At 43.2% G+C, this 27983-nt stretch overlaps 1 protein-coding gene across 5 annotated transcripts in view; it reads right to left on the reverse strand.

Moving 5' to 3' along the window:
• Window positions 1–1538: 1538 nt before the first annotated feature.
• The window catches only part of RAB30 (RAB30, member RAS oncogene family), a 47622-nt gene continuing 21177 nt past the window's right edge, over window positions 1539–27983 (reverse strand). For 4 of the 5 annotated variants that reach the window (XM_017819669.1, XM_017819667.1, XM_017819670.1 and 1 more), the window contains 4 exons: window positions 18500–18600; window positions 17002–17085; window positions 12162–12345; window positions 1539–10057 (listed from right to left, as the gene is read on the reverse strand). In XM_017819669.1, the coding sequence (XP_017675158.1) occupies window positions 9807–10057; window positions 12162–12345; window positions 17002–17085; window positions 18500–18592 (612 nt within the window). In that variant the 5' untranslated portion in view covers window positions 18593–18600 and the 3' untranslated portion in view covers window positions 1539–9806. Of the gene's footprint in view, window positions 10058–12161; window positions 12346–17001; window positions 17086–18499; window positions 18601–18826; window positions 18912–27983 lie in introns of those variants that run through there. The other variant, XM_017819671.1, reaches the window with a different exon arrangement.

A 27983-nucleotide genomic window follows, 5' to 3' on the forward strand; every position in this document is an offset into this window, starting at 1 on the left:
TTCTGAAGGTAATAAGACTCCTGGAAATGCATACTGACTTTGTGATTGAATCCCTTTGCATAAAAATCCATAAATCAAGACTAGATTTTAAATTAGGTAGGACTTTCTGTGGCATACCACTGAAATTAATGCAGGGCAGTCAGATCTCCAGTGCTTTGTGCAAGAGGACTGCACACAGAGTGAGGAAAAAGTACTGTTGTGTGACAGGCCCCTGTCAGCAAGGTGACATCTTCTGGACAGAGCTCATGTGCTCGGTAGGGAGATTGACCATGAGAGGGTGGAAGAGAGGCAGCAAAAGCTCTCTTGATTTTTCTCCTGTACTCTGTCAGTCTTGTATTTTTTCCCCTGGGCAGCTTGTTTGCTTTTTACAGGGAGCCTTTGTGTGCTCACAATCCTTTCACCCACAGCAAAGCCTGGCACAGGCTGGCCCTTGCTGCTACACCTGATGAACAAGGAGAAGGTTGCACATCCCACTGGTTAGAGGTTCCTTGCAAGGAAGGGCTGCTACTATTCACCTGCCCTTTACTTTTCCCCAGAAAGAGATTAGTCTCCCTTCTCCAGCCTTCACCCCCACAGGCAACACACTCCATCCCTCTATTCACCTCCTGAGCTGAGTATTAAGGATATTTCCTTCTCCTCCCTTTGTTCCATTCCTTCCTAGAAGCATGCAGGGACTTTTCACTATCCAAATATCTCTCTGTTCTCTCAGTGCCTCAAATTGCCAGCTTCCTGGGGAACACAGAGCAGATGGCCCAGCACTCATGACAGACATTGACCAAGGAAGGAGCTTCAAGGTCAGCGGAAGAGGCAATAAAAGACACATGGTTTCTTCAAGCTTCACAGCTTGTTCCTCAGCATAAGTGTTAGCACAAGTCATCTTTGAAGTGGAGCAGAGCACAGGGGAGGAAACTTGATCCCCAGAATGAGTCAGAGCACAAATTTTATAAATATTTACCAAAAGACTAAAGGCTTAAAATGAGAGATCTTGTGCAAAAGAATTCTAGGCCTTCAGGAGGGCAGGTCATTGGGGAACACCAGTGGAGTTATATGGGCACAAAAAGAGCAAGTTGAAGACTGAGGAGAAAAAAGTCACTGGGACAAAGAATCAAAGATAACTGAAGTATCCAACCATAATCTTTATCCAACACAAACCTAACACCGTGCTTAGGACAAGAGTTTAGCCTGCTACAGGTTTGCAACGACAGTGAGTGGGATGGTGCCTCTGTCGAAGACCACCCTCTAGTGACTGATACCGGCATTTCTTTGGCTATGATCTCTCCTGCTTTAAATAATTATTTTTTTCTCTTCTAGTGAAAAGGGACATCACTCCCATGAGCAGCAGCTCTACATCTGCTCTTCTTGTGAGGCGTCAATGCTGCAAGAGCCTTGGCATGCTCAACCCAAGCAGAAAACCTTCAGCAGCCATTCATTTGTTGGTCTGATGCTACATCATGTCAAGTGAATACCTTGTATTTAAGGCAACTTTGCTTTGCACTTTAAATCAAAAACCAAACAAATCAAACACTTCAAACACCAAGTGGAAAGGATTAAACATTTATTTACATACAGATACACATGTAAGCAATTTCTAAGTATAAAAAAGGACATTACAAATAAACATGAAGCATCATACATTCATCATCCTGGTCATCCAAAATACATTCCTTTCTCAAGCCCACTGTACCACACTTGACCACAAGAACTTAAAGAGACAAGCCAAATGCTTCTGACAGTCAATGATTCACAGTTTGGTGATTTGCTAACACCTATACCCTCCCCAAAGACAGCACTACCCCAACAGCAAGATCGATGGTCTGACCAGCTGTAGTGCATTTTTTCCACTGAAATGGTTGTGCTTGATCAACAAGAAACACATTCCCTCATCATCGTTCTGGCTACATGTTTAAGAATCAGGGTTCTTGCTGAAATTCTGTATATTGTGCTAAATTCACAATTGTTGGGGAAAAGACAGCAGAGCTTTGTGGGAAAAACTCCAACTCAGAAATTCCTTTAATGCTGTGACTTCCCTGGCATGGGAATCGCAAACAAAATGCTGTTGTTAGTTCTTAAGCAGATTTTTAAAGTACAATTCAAACTACAGTTGATGGTATAAAACATACTTTGTTCATGCTGTAAAAAAAATTACGTGCTTCAATGTTGATTTGATAGTAATCAAAGCTGAGGGTAATTCAGATTTTCTCCTGAGGAAATGAAGATGCCTTTGTAGCATCTCTAAAAATTATCATAGCTTTCAGGAAAGAGGAAATGTTTTAGATTCAAAAACCTAAAGGTAATGCAGAGTACGACAAACTTGTCAGTTAGATAACATTACAAAGGGAAACAAGCCAGTAAACATAAAATTAAAATGCCTACTCAAAGTATTAATGAATTCAAATGAGAGCTGGGTGAGTCTTCTTGTATAGATCAAAGGCAGTTTGGAAAAAAACTCATGATCTGCAAATTCACAGAACAGCCAAATATGTGCAGCAGAACAGAGTGAAGTGGAAATAAAAAAGCAGAAAGAGTCATGTCCCATATTGACAACTGAGTGACTGCAGCTGCTCCAATCTCATGGTTTTTGTTTGGTTTTTTTTCCTTTTGTAAACAGCTGTGGAGAATAAAATGGATGTGGCATATCTGCAGTGCATCTTATTATGCTAAAAACCATGGCATATTTTAAACTACTTCCCTAATATCCAGAGATATACTTGTCACTCCAAATCAGCATAGCAACAAGCACTGGGCTTGCTCCATACTCTCATTACATGGCCTTTTCTCCTCTAAAATGTTGGCTTCAGAAGTTAGTTTTTCCCCTTCAGTGCTGGCTGTATGTGGGGGTGAGTGGTAACCCTTTCTTCCAAACAGCCTGCAGGAGTTGAGGCAATTGCAATGCCTGAAATCACGGCAGCTGTCCCTACCACAGACCAAGTATTTTATTCTCACTCCATTAAAATGTAAAAACAGTATTCCCTCTCCTCCGCCTGCCCCTCTGTAAAGACTTGGCTGCTGGGGGACACTGTGGCCACTACATTTACTAAAGCTCATGCCAGTGATGCAACCCAGCCCCTCAGAGATTTTCACACCACTGCTCCCATGACAGCTCAGAATGACTCTCCTCCACATAGCTCTAAGTCTCACTGGCTGGAGAGCAGCATCCACTTGCTCACTTGTACCAATCCCTGCCCCTCATTCTTAACATCTGAATCTCTTGTATTGGTCCCATAAGAAAGGACACATTCCTTATAGGGTGCCCTAGCTGGAATGGGCTTACTGAATTATTAACTTTATGTCCATAGCAAGGAGCTCAAGGTGGCACAGAAGATGAGCCACTGATGCTCTTCCTTCTAACCAAAGCAAGAGTGAGAGCCAGTGGTTCATGCAACCAGGATACCATGCAACCCAGTCTGAGATCTCCCTTCACAGTGCTTGAGGCATGAGCAGTATTGTGAAAGAACAGTCGCTGATGAGAGGTACAAGAGGAATAAAGCTTTGAAAAGTGCTAAGATTTACATTCTTGTGACACCAGACACACCAGAGCCTTTGACTGCTGCCTGTGAAAGCATAAGAGTACTTTTAACATCTCCTAGGCTCCAGGGAACCACACACAGCTAAAACCATGACCAACACAGGTTTTGGCCCTGTCACTTTTTCCCTGTGGACCAGGGAACTGGACTTCAGAAGGTGCTCAGCAGGGACACCACCACAATGTACTCACAAGTGCATGTCCTTGGCATGTTATCCCAAGATAAGCAGTAGAGGAAAAAGCAAAGGTGCAAATGTAAAGGTGGCATCTGTTTCTTGAGTTTAATTATAGCACTAACCAGAGCTAAAATTACCTTCCGAGGTTACTGGAAAAGGATAACTGGTTCAACAAATGTGGTCACATCCGCAAAGTGCTAATTGCAAGTTATTAATGAGAACAATCTCTGAGTATTGTAAAGCCAGCTCCTGTTTATCCAGACAGAGAAACTGAGCTGTTAACCCTGACTATGCTCTTAAAACCAGTCTAATGTTTCACTGACAACCTTTACAGCCTAAATTACTCATTGCCATCTCATTTCTGCTGTATCTGGGTTATCTTTCCCCAGTTACCTTTTGACCGTATTTGGAGGAGCAAGCTTTAGAGATTAGGCTTTCTTTCTGGATGTGTGTCTCCCACTTGGAAAGAAACAAAGATCCTCAACTCACACAGCATAGTTTTTACTTCTGGTTTAAGTTACAGCTCGTTCACATGAGGGGAAAGGGTGTAATGGCATCCATGAGTGATGACAGCCAGTGATCTACCCCAGCTGGATACAGTACAGTACAGCAAAGGCGACTTTGGGTCAGTAGAGAGAGGTGGTGATTAGTGAGGTAAGTCAGAGCAAGGCAGCGAGTTTTGGGAGCCTTGCATCACGGTCAGCACGATTACCCTGTTGTCTTTCCTAGCCAAGATAAATCCTAAACTGAGGCAGATGTGAGATCAGTAACATTTATGGTACATTTAACTACAACTCAAGTGGATGATTGCATTTCAAAGACATGACCAGCTGTAGTTTAGGCTGCTTTGCTTAGGATGCACTACTTTCTTGTAAGAAATCAAGCCAGTGTTTCCCCACCACTCATCATAGTGATCCTTTGCTGCTTGTGAACAGTAACTACAACAATTATTAGCCACAGCAAAAAGAGAACAGACTTGATGCAAGGAAAAAGAGTGATTTCAAAATCCAAATTTGTTCAGATAAAAAATAAAGTTTATAAACAGAGGAAGAAAACATTTTGATATAACATGTTTCATGCGGTTTTCACTACCAGAATTGATTCCTTTGTCTCCTCAGGGTTTTCTGGTGAGCCCTTATGTACAGAGACATTTAAGGACAGAGAGTTTCCATACTTGCTCACAGGGAATTCACAAAGTTTCCTCTAGAAACACCTTTTTCTAACTGAATTAACTCAAAAAGGACTTTGTTGGTAGGAGCCACCCACATAAGGATATTGGGTGCTTTAACATTAAAAGTAAAAGAATGCAGAATTTCAGACTATACTCAATTTCAGAGCATCCCTAATGAAAGTCCAATCAAAACCTAATCCACAGATGCAGTTTTAAAAGTGGAGGGGATGGAGAAAATCCTGAGCAAGCAGAATCATCTCTTTACTTTGCATTTGTTGCTCCACAGAGTCATCTTCCCCTTGCACAATGGGCTGTAGCACTTGTTCTGCCCCACAGCCAGGAGAGGGTTTCTGTGACAGTGTTTCCAGCCATATCCAACCCCAATAGCACCACAGGTCCCCAAAGGGCAGCCTATCCTGCATGTTTGCTCAGCCTATTTTAACAGCTGAAGAATTTCACCTATTTTCCAATTGAATTCAGTCGCTGACTGCAGGAATCATGCCAGCTCAACATTTCAGCCTGATTTATAGACAGTTCTTCATACTGAAAAGAGAAGACAAGTGGAAAAGCAGCTGGACAAACAGCAGTCCTTAGGGATAATGAACAAGGCAAAACCCAGTGGGTTTGACTATAACTAATTGCATCCCTTGTCAGCAAAAGCTCAGGAAAGCCTGTTGTCCCACATGTGTGCACCTACTGTGCTTCTGCATCACTAATTTCGAATTTCTTTCTTTTCAAATCACTGTCTCCTGTGTCAACCTCAGTCTGCTGCTGTTATTACTGACGCTGAAGGAATTCAATAGCCATTAACTGCTGAACCTAGACTAGAAGGAGCCAACTGTTACCAATTCAGCCATTTCAAAAAAAGACAAACAGCACCAGCAGGCTGACAGATTTTAAGGGCTGTTTCATGTGTTCCACAGCAAAGAACAAAGTATCTCACCCGACAATTTGTCATGTGTGGTTTTCATTAAATAACGATCACAAAGCCATTTAGCATTCAGCACAAACACATATCTGAACTGCACACTCAAACAGCTTATCTCTAGGTCAAATCAAGACTTCAGGGTTTGAGGTAGGAGGAGGCACCCAGTGTTCCCCTTCTTTACACAGTTCATAATTTCACTTTTTCCATCTTATCTCTTTGATCTGAAGGGCTTTTTTTTTCCCCTAGCACTTTCATAGGAAACACAAATAGGAATAGAAGGGAGTCATGGCTTGTCTTAGCAAACTTTAGCTGTAAATATCCAATGCAAAATACCAGCAAGCACTTCACACTCAGTGATCTGAAGCACAGAATGTTTGCTGGTTTACTTGAGATCAGCTTGACTGAAACAGTGGCTGCACTGGAAATCAGAGTTTAGACCATCCAGTTTTTAGAGATGTTTCTACTAATCTCTGCAAACAGGCTTGCTAGACTAAGCAAATACCTGTTGACCATCCAATATTGGCTTCTGCTTGGAGATAATCATTGTGCTAAAAAATGTCAAGAAAGGGTCTTGTCATAGGACTACTATAAAAATTAACATTCACCCAGAAATAAGATTACTTCATGGCTGTGAATATATTGCTCTGAAAATCCAGCAATGACAATAAAAGTAACGCTTGGCTCTCTTGATAGTAGAGAACATGCCCAGTCAAATTTGGGCCCATTATATCAATTCTGCATGACTTTTGGACACTTGATCCAGCAAGCGTCACAAGGCTTTTACTGACAGTTCTCTCAAAAATCCAGCAAGTTGTTTAGTTGGTGAGCTGATTATCACATCATTGGGATTTGTATTTATTTTATGTTCTTTTATTTTTCAAGACTTTAATCACTATGCCACAACACTAAGCTGTCATTAGCAGCCAATAAAGCTCCTCTTCCAGTTGGGAGGCCTTCAGCAGTGGATCAGACTGTAGAAGAGAAGATAAGCCCTCAGTGCTACAAGGAAAGGCGGGTTGTATGCACTCCAGAGATACTCAAAGGTGTACAAAAGTAACTCCAGCAAAGGAGTTACTACAATAAAATACCACTTCTTCAACAAGAGGCATGTTTGCAAAAGTCAGAAAAAGAGGTGAGTCTCAAACTACAGTTTTGGCTTATGACCTTGTAAAATGTTGTACATACCACCACTGTTTCCTTTCAAGTTTTTAAGTATACACAGAATAAACATTGAAAGGAATTAGTTCAAATTTGACTGGAGAACATTAGGCCAACTGCAGCACTCCACCCCACCCCAAAAGAACATCACTGTTTGAAGATCGAGTCCTTACATGAAGATTTGCTAGCAATAAAAAGAAACAATGCTTTGAGGCTGGTAGTAGGCTAGTCTCCAAATAGTCACCTACAGATTAGGAAAGCACTAGAAAAAGAGATTTAGGCTTCTAGAAACCTCAAAATAAATATCCAAGAAAATAAAGTTAGCAGTTTCTGCTATTTGAACAGTTCAGCTTGTTCAGTCACGTTAATGCATTAGAATTCCACCTCCAGAAGTGATGCAAGGAGCACTTTAAAATGAATTTATAATGGTTCTCAGTAGGGATGAAGAGTACCTGCCCAGCTTTGATCCTTTTGGAAACCAGGCTGAGAAATCCATGGGTGTTTTAGTGGGCAGTCTCCTTCCTCCTTGATTAACTTGATCAAAGAGCCCTGTCCCATTTGTTATCAATTACATGCTGATAGGTCCAGCATCAGGGGAGCAAGAACAACTACAAATTAAATGCACATAGTATTGATTTTTAACTTGAGTGTTACCTGACATAGAACCTTCAGCCTTGCTATAAGGAACTACCTAACAGCTGTGCAGAAGCAGCTGTCTCTGAGTTGGGTGCTCTTCACAAGCTCAAACGAGGTTGCATTTGGCAATTTGGGGAACACTAACGAAGACATTATCTTTCAGCACAGGCTGTATCACAGGGTCCAACACAGCGGAAGCCACCAAATCCCACACATTTCTAAATGTTCCAGATTACAACATGAGCAGAGACTGAAAAGGACCAGGCCAGAGCAGCAGATGATGTGTTCCCCATCTCCTCACACTTACAGAAGCTCTTGGCTAAGTGTTACCTAAATGACAAACAAGCTTCATACCACAACTTCGACATCTTCCTTTTTACCACTAGTCATAAAAGTGGCCTAAAAATAGCAAGAAAATATTAAAAATGGCCATATGACACATTAATTCCCCCCCAACACAGAGTCAGCTCCCCATTATGTATCAAAGGCACAACATGATAAAGCCCAAAGAAGCCTTTCCAGGAAACAAAAAAAGCACATTTTAAAATGCCTTTTGTTGTTGTTTTTTTCAAGAAGTACTTACTGGCAGCTTTTTATGTCAATACAGAAGCCCTGTTATAATCTTCAGTAAAAGCCAAATAATATTAAATTCAGTAACTCTAAACTGCAGCATATGACAGCCATGTAATTGCCAGAAGAGATTTACCCCAATTAGCTAAACTGAAGTCAAACTTCTAAATATAATTATGTGCACATTCACCATCTTTTGATTTTGCACTTTAATGCAACTTGTAAATTTGTGATGCATTGTATGGCAGTAGAGGTGGAATAACACCACAAACTCCGTAGTGCTTTGACTTCAGGTATTTTGTAAGAAGAAATTGCCTAAACAGTTACATGTACACTGGAGTTTGGGATTAAGAGCACAAAGCATCAAGGAAATAAAATGACTCTACATTCCTGAACCTGAAAGCTATTCTAGTAGAGAGACTGGATGCCAAGAAGATACCTTCAAGAGCATCTTTGAGAGCAGTTCCACAAGGTGAGAGCTGGATGAGTTAGACATGGAATGATACCGCTTGCAACCCATTGCTATTTCCACTTAGCATTAAAAATAAACAAACAAAAAAGACCTCTACAAAATTGTACTCTTGCCTTTCAACAACAACTGTATCTACAAGCTTTATTTTTAAGCTGGACATATTGCAGACCATCACTTCAAACTGTGCTTTCTTTGAACCCTTATACACGATCCAAGTGTGCACAAGACTTTGGTCATGTCTGGTGCACTTTTTCCAAGTTCACCAACAATCTTTCCTAAGGTTAATTTTTTACAGTAGGACATGACTAATGGTTTGTTTATTTATTTATTTTTATTTCTGGAAACTCTTGTCATCCTACACTGGATATCAAAGAAAAGCACAGTCCTTTCCCACTATGTTCAGGCCTAGAAAAAGAGGTAATGAGATTTTTTTATTTTTATGAACAGTGCTTATTAGTGTTTTTTTCTTAACCAGTCTAAGTTACACATTCAAAGAACAGTAATGTAGTAAGACTATGTTTGGTCTATGGAATATCTGCTGAACTGCTAGCACCAAAGGGAGCAACTGAGCTGTATCCATGTCTTCTTCAGTCTTGAAAACGTTGATATACATAACTTTTTTTTTTTCCCCACGTTCATGAAAGTGCCCGTAGATGAGACACATAACACTATCTCAAACACCAGAGTCCTCCATGAAGACAGTTGGGCAGACGTTATGTACATGTCCTAAGAGCTCACTCACTGACAGCCTGGAAGATTGCCAGTGTAGTCCAAAGTCAGCATTCGTTGTTGGGGTTTTTCTTAATTTTTTTTTTAACTTTAAAAACGATCAAACACATGGTTCTGTAAGACAGATTTTGATCTCTTCAATATCTTCAAGAGAGGCTGGTCTACTCTCCCACAGAAGGAAACAAAACAGCTCATGTTCTGCATTACATGAAGGACTTGTGCAACTCCTCCTTTCCTGACCTGCTCCACAGACTTTGAGAAAAATGAAATTTAAACCCTGCTACCTCGCCATGTAGTTGGAGCCATCAGCCTGCCATGTTTCCAGGACTGCAACCTGACTCAGGGTAAGTCACATGGGTCAGATTGGTAAGAATTCTTTCAAGCAGATAAATCCCACCAAAAAAAAAAAAATCCTCTTGGCCCATGGCCCACATGTCAGCTCTTTAATTAAAATTACAGCAAGTCAAGTAGCTGATACTTTTCCCCTCTCCTGGTAGGGGGGATGAGACATTGTTCACAAGGGTGTTCTGTCGTGCCTCGCTGATCAACCGGCAGGCCAAGTCCAGGAAGAGTTTTTCCACATTATCTGATTCTTTTGCTGACGTTTCCAGATAGTACATGTCCTGTGCTTCGGAAAACTCTGCAGCTCTTTGCTGGGAGACTTCCCTCTTATCAGCTAAATCAATCTTATTACCTGTATTGATAAAATATTTTAGAAAAGGAATTAGTTTGACTTCAAAACCAAGACAAACTGAGGTTTAAAAGGAATAAACAAGAGTTTGTAGTTGTATGTAAAGTGGTTTTGATATGTAACTCTTAGCGCTTGCTCTCTCCTCCAAATAACAGATTCCCCAATACACTCAAGTTCATTTAATATCAGGGCATTTAATAAAATATGCCTTGTGAACATTCAAGTCAGTTAGCTCTAATTTAGCACCAGTGCATCTGTTTGCTGCTATCAACTAACATTAAAGGATTTCCATTTTAATATCTATTGAAAATTCTCCTATCCTTGCTCTGAGGAGCACTTAAAATGTCAATTATAGCATATGAGACACTAAATGTGATATTTATCATGTTACAAGCTTTTAAAAAAAGCCTGGCATGGAAGACAGCTTTCCTATTTCAATATTCCCGTATAGGATTTGGCTGTGGAGGCTGGAAGAGGGACAGGACTGGGGGGCACTTACAGAGTGAGGTGAGGCGAGAAACCAACCCTCTGCTTCAGAGAGATCAGTTGAGCAGAGAGTTGATTACAGCCTCAAGCAAGTATCTGATATGATTATACACTATTACTGGTCACTTCACTTCAAACGTGATGTTTCTGCCATAAATTAATCTTACAACGAAGATAACAGACCAGAACCTGCAATAACAGGCAGCTGTGTCCACAGACTCAGTAGGTTCAGGAGGAAACATCTCCTGGCCTCACTCCTACCGGCAATTTTGCGAGAACTAGTGGGAGGAAAAGATGGTGTTTCCACTAGCAAGCCTTGTCTCATTGCCCTCCTCTCATTTGAGATCACCTTCTTTCCCAAGAATGCAGTTTCTTGGACCCACTACATTCAATGAAGTTACCTTTCTAAACAGATTACCATTCAACACAAGTGATTTATGGTTGCCACCATCTTCAATGTGTGAATTATGACTAAAATATGTTTTATATATTGCGCTGTAGATGCTGGCAATTAACTTAATGTTCACTAAAAAATTAATGTGTACATTTGTTAGTCATGTAATAATTATTTCTGCCCATTTGTACCCAGGCCATACTCAAGGAGTAGGAGTTTCTTGTATGGAAGCTCTATGAACCCCACAGCTCACTTGAAATACCACTGGGGCATGTAAAACTCAAAAGAATTATTTTTTTTCAAATATACATTAAACAGTCTTTACAATTACCTAGACTTTTTCGTTTAGGCAACAAACTATTAAAGGTGATATCAACACTGCAGCATGAAACTTTTTGGCTTTCCCCAAGTTATTTTTCCATTGTTCTTTATATATTCTTGGACCCTTAAAAGCCAAATCCCGACTATCAAATGCTGAAAGCAGAGTATGGAAAAGCATGGGTAGGCAAAATAACCTTCCCCTTGCTTATAGCAGACAGATGGCCTGAGGTCTGTTTTGTCTTGAGTTGAGGCTCTACAGATTAATATAACATTCAGTTATTTATTTTTAGTTTCCCTAAAATCCATGCAAAATTATCCAGTTTTCCAGCTCTGCCCCACCTATGAATGCTACGACCCACGCAACCATCCCATCCTGATGTGGTTCCCAGATCCTGACCGTTTAAGACAAGACTGGTTGTCCCACTCCTATGGGGTACAGCAACCTGCAGTCATCACCAGCTTGCGCAGATCCTCACATATTTGTAGCTTGAAGTCACAAGGAGAACTGCTCTATTCTTAGCTTGGTTGGTAGCTGCCCCATCCACACTTTAGTCCCTTATGGAACCATGTGGTGGAAAGCATCCCCCTCTGCATGCAATAGCCTTAGGCCTGAAACAGGACCACACTTCAAAGGTGGCCACAGCATCTTGAACACCACTATCATTGTCTCGGGGTTATTTGCAGAAGGAATGGTTCAAGCACCGGGTTTAAGGCACCAGCTGGACCCTGTGCCCACCTACAGTTACAACTGGTTGGCAACAAGATCCACCGGACCAGTTCAAGCATCCTGCACCAGCAGTTCACACAGATGTCATGTTTTGCTCCTGCTAACACCTCCATCTGCCCCTCGATACGCGCAGCTTACCCCCTCCTCACAGCACCCCGTGAGGGACGATTGTCACTTACCCACTAGCACAGTTATGACCTTATTGCTGGCATACTGCTCAATTTCCCGCAGCCACTCGGGGAGGCACCGGAAGGATTCCTCACAGGTGATGTCGTAGGTCAAGATCAACGCGTTAGCACTGCGATAGTAACTCTGCGTGATGGATCGGAATCGCTCCTGTCCTGCTGTGTCCCAGATCTGCAGCTTTTGACGTAACAAGGAAGGGTGGTAAAAGGAAAAAAAAGTTATTTAACTTTTTTATTTGATGGTAGCACTGTTTTGACCTAAGGAAAAAAACACCTTCCAGGGTAAAGCAATGCTAGGAAAGCACTTAGCTCTTCTCCCTTTGGCTTCCCTTCCCCCAGCACTATTTGTTTCGATTCTTGCACTTGTGGATTGAAATGCAAGGCACAAAGTCAGCTGGCACTGTGGCCAACGGCCCCTGGAAGCTGCAGGTCTCAGCACTTTCATGTGACTTCCAGCATCTCCCTCTACTGTGGACAGAGCTGCTGGCCTGGAGTTACAATGCAAGTGCTGGAGGGAGAGTCAATTCTCCTGCCCCTGAAGTTCAACAACAGCAGCAACCATTCCCAAGAAAAAATAAGAATGCCTCTCCTCTAGCTCCCAAAGCTAGTTACAGTTACTCTGAGATGATGCACTGGTGAGTGGAAAGCAAAGGAACGAACAAGGAGCTCAGCTGAAGGCTCTGAAGGCTGATCTAGGGATTCTAATGTACTTCCTCTCTACAACTTCAGCCATCTCATAGTTTGCCTTCCTAACATGTAGAGTTGGTTGACATGGCCTTAACTATATCATAGAATCACAGAATGCTTTGGGTTCGAAAGCACCTTAAAAACCACCTAGTTCCAACCCCCCTGACATGGGCAGGGACACTTTCCACTGGACCAGGTTGCTCAAAGCCCCATCCAACCTGGCCTTGAACACTTCCAGGGGTCAGGCACCCACGACTTTTCTGGATAGCCTGTTCCCATGTCTCACCACCATCAAAGAAGTCATGAGTGTTTGCCAAACCCTCTGGATCCAGGAAGACAACATACATTTCCCCATGTAAACTAAACTTACACTGGTTTTATATTTTGACCATCTGATAGTTTTTTATGGGCCATCAAAACCTCAATCCTTCCAAAAGGAAGCCTAAGAACAAACATCCAAAATTAACACATTTCAAGATAAAAGAGTATTTCTCTTCAGCTTTTCTTTTTTTAAAGCACCTCTTTCTGGAAGCAAATATGTGAAAGGATGACTTCCAGCCAAAATCCTGTGTACTTTGGGAAGAAAAAGGTGTTTCAGAGTTTTTCCATATATTCAGCAGCCTGTAACAGAGAAAATCTTATTCTTGCCCAGTTCCAAAGTCAAGCTACATCAGCCACTCATCATAAATATGTTAGTTTGAAATGAGAGCTCCCAGTAGCAGCTTTCAGACATGGGGTATGATTTTGAAAAAAATACATTTTTTGCAGAGAAAGTAATTTGTGGCTGGCTCACAGCCCCTGGGCACCTTTGTGCTTTAATCTCTTGGCATAGTTGTATTTAAGTGGCTGAACCTGGCACCTGTAAAGTGATACACAAAACCATAAATGAAATTACTTGAACGTGAAAATCAGATAATGAATGAGTCCTCGTTAAAACAAACCAGCCTCCAAACTCTGGCATATGGATACAGATAATTCTGTTATTCCTCAGCTGTTACCCAGGAAAAACATTTACTGTCTACTGGTTAACTCCAGCTTATATAGGTTCTGCATTTATTGAGAACATAAAACCTTGCTGTGAATATGTTCTTCCACTGCTTTAATCTAACAGACATTGAAAACAGAAGGGGATTGTGCTAGGGAGAGGGTTTCTCACTGGCTGCAGTTATGAGTCTCTCTCTGAGCTGGGTGCCCCTGATCTTACAGCCAGTGAAAAACTCTTCCTGCACATAAAATGCACATCTCACACTTTCCCTCATTGGTTATTTCTGCCAAATAAAATATTTCATAGCAACCATTTTACTTGTATAATTTTTTTTATCAAAATAACCAAAGGACTGTGTCTGATTCGGCCTGTGGAAAATCTAGATGTTTATTTTCTTGGAGCTTCCCGCTCTCCCAGTGTTTGCACACACACTTAGCTTTCCACCAAGTATAATGAGACACAGGTCCATGTAGCACTAATGATGCTTAGCTCTGACCAGCACAGTAACTGCTGGTTCAAATTTGTGGACCCTCTTGGTACCAGTGTTGCACATAATTTTGGGGTTTCTTAGAAAAAGCCAGATAAAAATCTCCCTCAACTGCACAGTGCTCTCTCAGCTTATTGGCCAGTGAGCTCCAGTAGCTGCTCATATCTGAAAGAGCTTGCATACAGCTTTCATACCAGCAAGTCCCTCTTCACTGACTTTCTAATGACAGTTTTGAAAGTTGAAAAGTACTTTTCCCCAGAAATCTCCATTCTATTTTCAAGACTAAAAACTTTTTTGGTAAACAGCTCTGGATCCCAGCAGATGTGCAGGAAAGGCTGCCCAGTACAGAGGCAGAGTCATGGTTCAGGCACTGCTAAATGATCTAACAGTCAGAGCAGTGTCTTGTTTGACCAAGATGTCATTTTTATTGCTCTTTGCTCTGACTCATTCCTGCTTTTCCTGCTCATTAAATGTTTATTCTCACAAGCACTGCTTACTCAAAAAGTTTCGGCTACAATATCACCCCCTGAAAGAGATCTGTTTGCCTTTCAGACTCCAGAAGGCTCATTCAAATATCCAAATATCGTACTAAAGCTTAGCCCTCCAAAGCTTAGTCACTGAGGCTGAGCTCCAGCAACTCCAACCTACTGCATTGGTGGTGTCAGGAGAGGGACTTTAAGAACTCATTTGCTATGTGAAATACAGCTGGTATGTCAGCTACCACTTACTAAGGCTCTGTGATGCACAATCCTGCCTCAGGGTGATTCAGGCAGTTGCTTGGAAGGACACTTGCGCATTCATCACACGTTTGCAGAACAGCAGGGACTTCCCATTTAGCTTGTAGAGCACCCCATAACCATCCTTGCCCTGAGATAGCCCATGTTGGCATGACTGCTCCCAACATTCACTTAAGGAGTTTGCACTGTCAGCCTGAGTTAGTCTTAAAACAGGATTGTATCACAGGAGCAACAAGTGAAACAGACAAATCCTTAGGGTGAGTTCATCTATACAAAAGCCAGACTTCAGATATAAGTGATGTTCTTAAGGCTCCATCAGTACTTGACAGAGAACCAGATGCTTGAAAAGGAGAGGTGTCTGAGGTGGATGTGATTCATCTTCCCCAGGATTGCTCTTCTCCCTCCAGTGACCAGGACAATCTTGAGACTTCTGGTTTAAGCCAGATATATAACGGGAAAAAATGAATTCCACCTCCAGTGCAGTGATTAAGCCATTTACCAGCTCAGATCCTCTGTGCTGCTTCACTGGAGCCGATTTTGGCCGAAAGAAGCATCTCTGCAGTCTGAGGAGCTTGGTCAAACAGCATCCGTGTCCTGGCCAACGTTGCTACTGCCCGCTAACGAGCACTGAAACCACTGGGCTGAGCACTAACACCACAGGGGCTACACGTAATCCGCTCTGCCTCTCTGCCTGCTGCTCTGTCCCACTTGCACAGCCATGTGCTGAATATTAACTCAGTCTTTAGCAGGTGAAGGTATTTATACCTCTTGTCCTTCACCTGCTCAGGCAGGAAGGTCTCCTGGTCAAGCACCATCACTTGCCATTGGTTTGCACAGCTCCTCGTGCAGCAGGGTGGCAGGCTGCTGACATGACCACAGCTTTTAAAATCTGTCCTGAACTTCGGAACACACCACACAATGTTCTTCTTGAAAAACCGCTGTGGTGAAATACAGGTTAAAAGAAGCCCAGGGCTGAAAGTCTGCCCAAATCCACTGCTTCCATCCCACCACTGGAATTTCACGCACCCCTGAATTTCATGCTGGCAGAGTAAATCCAGGAGCCGCTCAGGGACCCTGGACATCTTGACATTAGAGGCTCAGATAACCATACTGTTCTCTCATCTCTTAGACACCAGAGCAGCTGTAGTGAAACCTCTACTAATGAACAAAGTGGCGCCAGCCAACAACTCTAGGCTCTGGAACCCAACCGTGGATCCCATTAAAGCATGAGATTGGTCCCCAGTCTGCCTTGGCCCAGGCAAAGTAGGTCTCTGCCAAGTGATGCTCAGGCTCAGTTTGGGAGTTAGCATAGAACAAGGACAGTTTCCCAGCAGTGGTTTGGTTGCAATCACCTTATTTTAGAGGGTGAAAGACTTAATAATATGGAGACCTGTGCCCTTTGCAGTTAAATCTGTTGGCTCAAACACTAGTACTGTGGTCATCTCTGCTTCTCCCAAATCTGTAACTTGGCAGAAGTGGAAGATGAGCCTTTGTTGTGCAGAACCCAACAAGTCCAGAAGCCTGCTCTACCCAATGGCTGTCTTGGGAGCTCACAGGAGAAGACTTTCATCAAGGGCATCCCAGGGAGTACAATAGATTTCTGCTTACCAGAAATGCTGTGAGCAGAGGCTGCACTGAAACACTCCTTTGTGCTTCCTCAACCCCAGCCAGGCAGAATCGTACCATCTCCTAAGCAAGAACAGAGTTTTGCGAAATCTCCCTGTTCCATTTCCTCTCTTGCACCAGGGGAATCTGTTGCAATTCTGATGGTAATTGTGGAGAGGAGCACACAGATTTTTTAGACCCTGCATTGCCCAAGCCGTGCCAGACAGCCCTACACTTTGCCAAGTGCCTCCCAGCAGTGGGAGGGCTGCAGCAAGAAACCTCAGCTATGGTACTGAGACATGAACTTACACTTAAAATCATCAAGGCTCCTACCTTTACTTTTTCACCATTTATCTCCACAGTTTTAATCATAAAGTCAACCCCAATCGTGGCTCCTTGCCCTGGTGGGAAAAGCCCCTGGAAGAAAACAAGAGTTTGATTAAGCATATATCTGTAGCAAGACAAAACTCTCACTGGGTACTAATCCTCTCTGTTTCATCTTCAAAACTATTCATCCCTTGTCCCCTTCCCTGGACACTTATTTCTGTCACATTTAGAGTGTGACATTTCCCCAGCACGAAGACTGCCATAATTCAACCCTACTGTTTTCTCCCTGTGTATGCATCTCTAGTTGTGTAGCAACTCATTGAGTTCAGAGGTAGAGAAACAGGAAAAGAAAAGGAGGATACACATAGGGAAAAAAGAGAGGGGGAAAGCCCTTCTACTTCTGTGCAGTTGGAAGAGGCAGGGGAAGGGTGAGGACCTTCCATTGTACTTCCCAATGCATTGAAAGAGGTGTGAGCATCTGCATGGGCTTGGACAATACCTTTTGCTTCTGCAGCCTTGTGCCTTTCCTTTTCCCACCACCACACCCCATGGCAAGGATAGGCATTTCTGGCAGCTCTCAGCAATGGGGTCACATTTCTGCACAGCACTTCCAAAGTGAAGCACAGAGCCAGCCGTCACTGGTGCCACAACAATGGCAAGGGACAGACTGATGCTTGTGGTATTTGATTGCGGCACAATCAGAAAGGAGCAACAACAAACAAAACCAAAACAATAGCTTTTTGATTTCTGGTATACCAAGTCATGTTGATTTTGTGGCACATCCCTTCCCTACAGCAGCTTTAGCAGAAGTGGCCAGACATTCTTGCTGTTAACCTTTTGGGGTTGACTAGCTTTATTACCACTGGCTGTCACATGGTTTTGGAGACTTTCTAACATCACCATGGCTTTAAAACTGAAATTAACAGTGAAGAAGAAAATTGCTGACAATATCTAGTCAAGAGTGCAACCAAAACTCCACAATGTTTTAAGTGCATCATGCAAAGCCTTCTCTTGCCCCAGATCACAGAAGCATGGTCCTTTCCCTGTTATTCTGCCACAAAAAAAGGTCCAGAAGACACTGGACTGACAGCTCAGGACCCAGATTATTTATCTACTAACGACAAATAACAGGGAGAACTTTGTGCAGCAAAAGATGGGAAAGAGACCAGGAGATGTGCTGATCCTTATAACCAGCCCAGACCACCAACAAAACAGGAGTTATCCCAGTGGCTTTCAGAGGGGAATTTTCACCTTCACAGAGGAATGAGCTTTCTCCAACGCAAAATCCAGAACAGGGCCAAGTGCAGCCTTAGATAAAGATGTGCTGCTTGTGCCAGTGTGTCACTATAGGTGATACCTGCACCAAGAGTGTGAAAACCAAAATACTTTGGAGCTGTAATGCTGGCAGAGCCCTCAGTGTACAGTCACAGGCTCCATGCTCCATCCCAGTGCTGTCCCTATCCCCCATCTCAAAGTCTCACATCCAAGAGGTAGCCAACTTTACCTGAGTGAAGCGACGGACTAGGCAGGTCTTCCCCACACCAGCGTTGCCAATTAAAACAATTTTGAAGAGGAAATCATAATCTTCCATACTCATTTACGCAGCTGCAAGAGAGAGAAAGCACAATACTACATGAATCAAATCAGAGGGGACATGACCTTTTATCCCCACTGAACTTTATTACTCCAAACATTCAAAGGTCTCCTGGCACACACGTGGCTCCTGAGATAAGGGAGAAGAACACTTCCCACTCTGAGCCGGGGCATCCACGTAGCCAAAAATCAGTTGCTGTGAAACTTTGGCCATATTTCAGTTCTCATGTGCTCTCATCTGGCTGCCCACAAATTAGAGATGCTGGTTTTCAGCTTTCCGAGCAGTGCTTCACAAACCTGAGACATTGATTCCCAGATGTCCCCAAAGGTTTGTTTTGATTTTAACTACATCAGCTCCAAAGGACAGTGTGGACTTTGTCACATTGTCCAAGGGGATCATGTAATTTATTTCTGTGAGGGCAATACCCAAAAACCTCACATGAGCTCCTCTGAGAGGGCACTGGGTACACACAGAACAGGGCTGGGGCAAAACAGATGGGGAACTTAATTTTAAAACAAATGCAGCAGTGTTTGCCTTAAAGACAGAAAGAGCTCATATGCTAAAACTGTAGTGGGGACTGGGGTAACAGTTTAAAAATATCTTTCAATGTTTTCAGCTAAAAAGAAGAAATAATAGATGCTAATAGCAATATTACTAGTATGATAATTTTCTTTAGTTTTGTGAGGATAGATTGCTCAAATGGGAATCGAACAGAGAGGAGCTTTGGGCGTATCCAGCACACCCCCACCCCCCACAAGTCAAATCTTCTCAGCAGGATGATTTCGGCAACATCACAGGAGATGGGCAGGGTTGCCTACATGGAAGACCTCTATACAGGGCTACCTTAGGCCACTCAGAGTGTGAGAAGGACCAAACAGACAAATGTAGTTTGCTACAACTGAGCAAGTCATGAGGAATGAGCATGCACACCTCCATCTCCAGTGCTGAGGGCGCTGCCAACACTGTGACCAGAGAAGGGGTTTGTAACCTTCAAGAAAAGCAACAACAGCCAGAAGAGATTCAGCTGGAGACTTTAGGCAAAAGTCTCCACTTTTGTTTAGACAAAAACCCACAAGGGAGCAGAAGGGCAGTGTCCGAACTCCATTATGTTCAGGAGGATCCAGGTATTGTATGTGGCAAAGAGCTGTCCTCAAGACTGGTCTGGAGTAATGGCATAAAAGACTTGAGTGAAGAAATAGACTTACAAGCCATCAGTTCAGATACCAGATAGAACGAAACCTAAGCATCAGTACCTAACACACCAGTACCTATAGATCAGGAAATGAATGAGGAGATAGAGCCAAAGATAGTAAGTACAGGAGAAGGATAAGGCAGATAGGTGGGGAATGGGGGAAAAAAAAAGTATTATGAAAGTGCTATCCTCAGTAAAGCCACAGATTCCTTAGAGGATCTTTACAGAGCTGACGAAGGGAGCAAATGCAGCCTGGGTGAAACCAGCTTTTCATGCTCAGCCCAAAGTCAGAGTGCCCTCTCCCACTGCCTCAAAAGGTCCTTCCTCTGAAGGGTTCATTGCCACACAGCAGAAGGCTCCAGCTACATACCCCGGTCCCACCAAACAGTTGTGATAGGCTTATAGTCACACAGCCAGAGAATACAAGATAGAACTGAGCCAGTCTGGATCTGCCTGGCAGGGTGCATGGCAACAGCTCTCCAAGCACCACCAAGAGTCTGACGGACAATGGACCTGGGGGCAAAAGAGGTGGAAGACTGATTCAGCTGCTTTCACATCTATGTGGCCCTTGACCATTCCAACAGCCTAAAAAAAGGGTAACCACGCCAATTAGTGACTAATGAGCTGCATCACATCAGCAGATGGTTAGCAGGAACACACTGAGTCACTACACAGACGTGTCACTTCGCCTGGGCCAGCAAAGTGCCACCAAACAACAGCTGCTGGAGGCGTCCTGAGGATGCTCTAACATGCAAGACCTTGCAGCTCCTTAGTATCTCTTAGCACAGTGAAAGAGTGGGACCTTAAAGAACAACCTCAAAAGTGCCCTTTTTTATTTTCTGGGGCTCCTATTTTGTGTAATTGCTTCATATCTCCATGATTGGCTTTCCCAGAGTGGGACAGGATAAAAACAGCAGTATTAAAAACATGTTGACAGTGCTCTTACAATGAAGGTTAAAATGTTAATATAAGGTTTCAAGCTTTCACACTAGCAAACACGAAGAAAAATGTGATCATCCACTAAAAGCTATTTCAAGACTAACGATACTCACTCAGCACTGCATAATTATTCCTGGGATTCTTCATACCCCAAAGGGCATGCTCCCCACAGAAAGATTTCACTTCGATTACTTGTACCCTAAACAATCCAAAATTAAAATTTATCTTCTTAGGAAGCTTAAAAATAAACTTCCTCTGCAGATCTTTGAGCTCAGAAATGCTAAATGGCTCAGAAATACCCTAGAGTTATCTCTGATCCCCTTCATTAGGCTCTAGGACTAATCATATGTGATAATGACCCCAAATGGGAACTGAAAAGTGAACCAAGACCATAAAACAAACCATGCAATGATGAGATTAAATGTCAGAACGGAAGAGATACAAGAAATGGGGGCATGGGAAGGGAGAAAGCAAAGGAAGCAGCAAGGAAGAGTGAGAAGTGATTTGGGCAGGTGAAGTTGACCACCACCACCCTATTACCCAAACTGGTGTTTCCCCTCTAAGTGCACACATGCTACCCCAGCACGCTGTCAGTGCTGGACACAAACATTGCATCAGTTACATTATGCAATCCTCTCCTCCTGCAACCAAGCCTCTCAGCCAAGTGACCTTTGCTGCTGACTCTGCTCATGCTACCCTCCCTGTCCCCAGACAAGATGTGTCTCAACCTCTGCCCCGCTCGGGAATGTGCATCTCAGCAATACAGCGCACATTGAATTATATGCTTAAAAAAAATTATAATACATGGAGCACAACTTGCACAACTTTGCTATTTGTTTTGGGTTTTTTTTTCCTTGGGTTTTTTTGGTGTGGGTTTTTCCCTCCCACCATCTTCTCTCTTCTTGTGTTCACAGGCATAGTGCTCTGCATCACATCCCTGTGGTGGTTTAAAATGTTTAGGATGCAGCTGCCTTTCCCACCCTCTGGCAGAGACAAGACACTGTAGTGAGGGCAGGGGATAGGATGCCAGTCCATGCCTCAGCCACCCCTCACCACATTAATTTAAGTCATAAACAGGGCTGGCTACAGCACAGAGACATGCCCTATCATGAGGTGAAGCAGGAGTAGAGCCTGAGGCTGGTAGCAGGGCAGAAAATTTGGTTTCGTAGCTGTTTTTCCCAGAGGCAGTTTATGCAGCTCACAACCTAACTGCCTCCATGGGCTGCTCCCAACTGACTCCCGGGGAATCAGTTTTGCTTGGTTTTATTTAATTTGTGTTGTTGCTCTGCTCAACTTCCTCGCATGACCCCACACACAGTCACTCTGAGCAGAACAAGAGGCCAGGAGGTGTAAATCGAGGCAGGGAGACCACCCGGAGAAGTGGTCCATCACTGGGAATGCAGCTGAAGGACAGAAGGACATGTTTTAGACTTAGCTGGCTTTCACAGAATCATTAAGGTTGGACAAGACCTCTAAGATACGGTCCAGCACTGCCAGGTCTACCACTAAACCGTTTCCCTAAGTGACACATCTACATGTTCTTAACACTTCAGGGGATGGTGACTCTACCACTTCCTTGAGCAGCCTGTTCCAGTGCTTGATCACCCTTTTAGTCAAGAAATTTTTCCTAATGCCCAATATAAATCTCCCCTGACACAATTTAAGGATGCTTCCTCTCATTCTATCACCTGTTATTTGGGAAAAGAGACTGACCTCCACTTTGCTACTACTTCCTTTCAGGTAGCTGTGGAGAGCAAGAAGGTCCCCCCTGAGCCTTCTTTTCTCCAGGTTAAACACTCCCAGCTCCCTCAGCTGCTCCTCATAGGACTTGTGCTCCAAATCCTTCACCAGCTCCACTGCCCTTCTCAGGATATGCTCCAGCATCTCAATGTTTCTTCATTTGGGCAAGACAGTGCAATAAATGCTCTTGGTATTTTTCAGTTATTAATTCCAATTCAATGAAAAGACTGGTGAGATCCACCCAAACTAAAAGCACAGAGGACAGGGGCTTTCACCTCTTCTTCTCCCCATCCAAGCAAGCTCCAGCTCCCATGGAGACACCTGAAAAAGGAATGCAGAAGTCACGGGCTGCTTTCCCCATGCAGCAAGCACTGCTGCAAAGGCAAATGTGCACCAGTCCCTCCCACTTCTCCCCGTGTTTCTTGCTAGAAACTCTCCCACAGCCTGGTTAGCAGGACTTAGTCCTGTTTCACCCTGCTGTGGGCTCTTCACTGTATGTAAATGTGGGACAGCAGTACATTTGAGGGAGGAGAAAGACACACTCCCTCCTGCTTTTTATGTTCACCATACACTGCAATGCAAGGAGTTTATCCAGAGTAAATATATGCTTCAGGGAATGAGATATCCGGGTATGTTTCTGCTTATTCCCTTATGTGATGTCCTCTACGCATTTGCTCCATTTACCTCTTAATTCTGCCTGATGCACTTTCATTTACTTGGCAGTGTTTATCATCTGAACTAAGGATTTTCTTTTTGCAGTGTTTTTTAACCAATGGTTTGGATGGTCACAGAGGGTCCCTCTTCACCCCCAACCTGCTTTGACCACGTCTTGCTCAGCCTCTTTGGCTACCAACTAAGTGGCAGAAATACAGTGCAAAGGTTCAAATACTACCTGGAGGCGTGAATGACTTTGGAGTGATCAAATTCTCCTTCATGTGGATGAAATCACTACTCTGCCTGTCCCCCATCAGCTTTTACATCAGTACCAGTGTTTGCACAAACAACCACCAAGTATTAGTGAGGTTTTCAGCTGATAAAGAAATCTCTGGCACTTCTCTCTTGACCCCTTTGCTCAAGGAAGATTTCCACCTCTAGGCATAATGATGATTTTACCCCAATTGTTTTTGCTTATGAAGCCAGAGCTAGAGTGGAATACTTCAAAAGAACAAACTTTTCTCAGTCAGCTGCAAGATAGGCCAGCCTCTGCTTGTCTTTTAACCTCCCCAAAGATCACAAGATGATGCATACTCAGGAAACACTGTGGACAGCCTTCATCTGAAGTTAAAAACCTTTAATGTTTAAAAGAATGTTTTGACACCTTCATTTTAGGAGAACAAAACAGAAATAAGCTGGTGTTTCTAAACCTCCGCGGTATCTCAGTCCTCTTCTGAGTGCAGGAAGAACTCCTGAGTTAGACATGCAGCAGTTAGAGGAGGAACAGTTCACATCTCTGCAGAGCCAGGTTACAACTGGAACTGGGAATGCATTGCGTATCATGGCATCACCCCCTCTCTCCAATAGTCTCATTTCCTGTAGCCTGAAAAACTATTAGAAGACTTTGTAGGCAAATGCTGATTACAAGCCATAGTTAGGGGACCAATATCCCCTAAACAGAACAGGTCAAATCAGAGCATTGAGTCCAACTGTAAACCCAGCATTGCCAAGTCCACAACTAAACCATGTCACTAAGCACCACATCTACACATCTTTTAATGTGTAGGGATGGTGACTTAATCACTTCCCTGGGCAGCCTGTTCTAGTGCTTGACCACCCTTGTAGTGCAGAATTTTCTCCTAAAATCCAGCCTAAACCTTGCCCAGGGGCATGTTTCCACTTGTCTTATCACTTCATATGTGGGAGAGGAGATAGACCCCCACCTGACTACAGCCTCCTTCCAGGTAGTTGTAAAGAGTGAGAAAGTCTCTCCTGAGCCTCTTCTTCTCCAGGCTAAACCCCCCCATCAGCTCCCTCAGCTTCTCCCCATCAGACCTGTGCTCCAGACCCTTCACCAGCTCTGTTGCCCTTCTCTGGGCTTGCTCCAGCACCTCAACGTCTCTCTTGTAGTGAGGGGTCCAGAACTGAACACAGGATTTGAGGTGCAGCCTCACCAGTGCCAAGTACAGAGGAACAATTACTGCCCTGGTCCTGCTGGCCACACTATCGCTGATACAGGCCAGGATGCCTTTGGCCTTCTTGGCCACCTGGGCACACTGTTGGATCATGGTCAGCCACTGTCAATCAACACCCTCAGGTCCTTTTTCCTGGGCAGCTTTCCAGCCACTCTTCCACCAGCCTGTAGCACTGCCTGGGGTTGTTGTGACTCAAGTGCAGGACCCAGAACTTTGCCTTGTTAGACCTCGCACCACTGGCCTCACCCATTGATCCAGTCCATCCAGATCCCTCTGCAGAGCCCTCCTACCCTCCAGCAGATCAACACACTCAACCAACTTTGCGTCATTTGCAAACTGAGGGTGCCCTTGCTCCCCTCTCCTGATCATTGACAAAGATATTAAACAGAATTGGCCCCAAAACTGAGGTCTGGGGAACACCAGTTGGGACTGGCTGCCAGCTGGATGCAACTTCATTCACCATGACGCTCTGGGTTCAGGCATCCAACTACTTTTTTCCCCAGTGAAGAGCTGGATGATAAACAAAACAGAAGAAAAAACAAAGGTTTCTCCACGTTTAGGAATAAAGACTGAAACTATATCAAGCCAGGAATGTCAATAATTTGCATCTCAGCTCTATCCCACTGAAATCCCCCTCACAACCTACTGTTTCAATTAGACACCGAAAAGGATCTGCAGCCTCTTCCACCTGTTGAAACTAACCAGTAGGTCAGGGCAGGTTTTGATGTATTAATATAGTTCTTAATAAACAAGTATTTTCTGCTCTTCATCATCCAACAGCTATAAACTAAAATAAATTTACTTAAACATCTCAAGTTCAAACAGCAGCAGTTATGTATACAGATATTACATTGATCACACATGCCATATGAACCACAAAATTCAAAGCTAAGGCTAGTATTTCAAGCAGAGAATTATTCCTCACAGGCCAGAAAATTGCAGGGAATTCAGGTCTGGACATGCTGCTGCATTACATAACTCAGGATAAAATATTTTCATTTCCAAAGCATCTGCCAACTCAAGCAGGCTCCTGCACTTGGCAAGCAGAAGCCCAGCTCATGCCCTCTACAAACAAGCAGCCTGGATTTCCTTCTGTTTCTTTGCCTGCCTTCCTCACTCCTCATCTCCACAATGTTTAATTTCACTTCCATTCACATTAGAAAAATTAAGAGACTTAATTCCCAAGAAAGCCTGGATCACCCATGCCTCTGTGCTGCTGGTAGCAAAACCACAAGCACAAGGGATCCATGCTCTCAGCTTGATGCGACATTAAAACTGGTGTGAAGAGCAGCATTAACACACATCATTAATCCTTTTTGGTTGTATGGTGGAAGGATGGGTAGTGTTTAGATTGGACGCATCCTTGAGGATCTCAGTGCCACCAAAGGCTCTTCATGAGAGACCAGCCAAGTCACAGTTTGCCTGGTCCAGCATTCTCATCTAACTTTCCCACCCCTTAGGGGGAAGGGAGACTCAGTGAAATTTATGCACTTCAGTGTTGGGATTGTCTATGAAAGTGCTAAATATCACATACAGACAGCAAGTTATATTTCCTCAAATACATCTAAGGATTCAACTGTTAATCAATGATGATTCTCCTTGAACAAACTAATCAGATTTCTGTGTTACTTAGGAATAATGATACAGACACAGTATTTGCAAAATGACAAATAGAAAATTAAATTTCTTTAGGATTAAAAAATAAAAAAGCCTCAATAGTGTCTGACCAACCCACACACCAGCACACCCAGAGTACACACCATCATCAGAAAACTTGTTCCAAGCATAAGAACAGCCTCACACTCCATTTATTGTCAGAATCTGGGGTTTTGACTGCAAAAAAAAGTTCATGCAACCTTAACACATGCTTTTATAAACATCTTTAAGACATGCCTGGAGACAGAGACACAATACTGCATGCTCAAAACAACACTCCATGGGTCTTGGCTGTGTTTTAGCACATCATGCGACCACCAAGCTGTATGCTCTGCAGCAACACATTTTTGTGTGTTGAAGCAGTTACAGACTCAGCCAGCACAGCAGACAGGCTGACTTCCAAGTGTGGAAAACTGCATTGCCAGAAATCCAGCCAAAAATGCTGTTTTATCCACTCAAAAATAACAGCCTCTTCCCAAAAGGGAAAAAAAAAAAAAACCAACAAGATTATTTTTTAAACTACAGCCAAATGATAACTGAAACATGTCTTGTATGGAACAGCCAGGAAAGCTGCCTAAGTCCAGCTCTCTACAATGGGAAATAAAGCTCCCACACCAAGACCCGACCCACTAAGCCCATCAGGAACTTAGGTGAGAATTTCTGGTTCTAGAAACCAGGTGCAGGATCAGGCTGAACCCCAGGTGTCTCCCACGAGCTGAGCAAGGTTTGTGGGGACAGTATGCAGTGAAGTGCAGGTTGCCCAACTTGCAAGGAGGCAAAGCTGGTGGAGAAACAATTCATCCTCAATCTAGAAGAAAGGTTTGTGCATGTCAAGTGGGTAAGAAGCAAAGAACTCTGCTATTTCATTAATTTGCTGGGCTGGCATCGTGGCCATACATGGAGAAGTTTTGACAGTGGGTGATAGGGCTCTGCTAAAACACTTGCAAGATTAGACAGTTTGACTCCACCATTTTTGAAAATATACAAGAGAAGCTATCATAACTAAAGAATTTCAATAAAGTATTTACAAGAACATCATGACTCAAATGAGGTTGCAAATGCAGAAGCAGCACAAGTGTAACTATGCCACTAACGAATGACATAAGAACCATAAATGTACTGTGAAATATGAATACATTAGTCTGGGTTATAGAAGTATATCCAAGAAAGTTTTCTCAACTTCTAATTACAGTTACATGTCTTACTGCTGTTGACCAGTTTGTTTTGATTGTGTCAGACTGTGGTGTGAACAAAACTAAAAAAAAAACTAATAAGGTTTTGTTTCCTAAGAATGCTTTTTAATTGAAAAAAAATAAGCCATTATTTCCACCTCTTTATTTCTGCTTAAGCTTGTGATTTACTGGGATTTACATCACTTCTCTATCAAACCTAGTAGAAGTAATAAGTAATTAAACCTCATCTAACCTCACTTCCAGGCAACTGAGATCAGGGCTGTGCTTGGCACCCCACAGCTTGAGGTTCAGAGAAGCTCATCTCCCAGGTCCCCATTCACTCCAAAGACGAGCTTAGAATCCCAAACTAGAGGACCTTGTCTGCCACTAAAATCAAGTTTGGGCTAATGGGTTCTAAGCAGATTATTGCCCCAGTGCTCCCCAATTTATCACCTCCTATTTCCAGATGGGAGGCACATTTTACCTGTAACATTCATGCTTGTGCACCTGAGCATATATGCTTCAGCTTCCTAACGGAACTGCACCACCAGCACAAGTGTTGTACC

Source organism: Lepidothrix coronata, unplaced genomic scaffold, assembly GCF_001604755.1.
Source record: "Lepidothrix coronata isolate B3197 unplaced genomic scaffold, Lepidothrix_coronata-1.0 Scaffold76, whole genome shotgun sequence".
Classification (NCBI taxonomy): domain Eukaryota; kingdom Metazoa; phylum Chordata; class Aves; order Passeriformes; family Pipridae; genus Lepidothrix; species Lepidothrix coronata.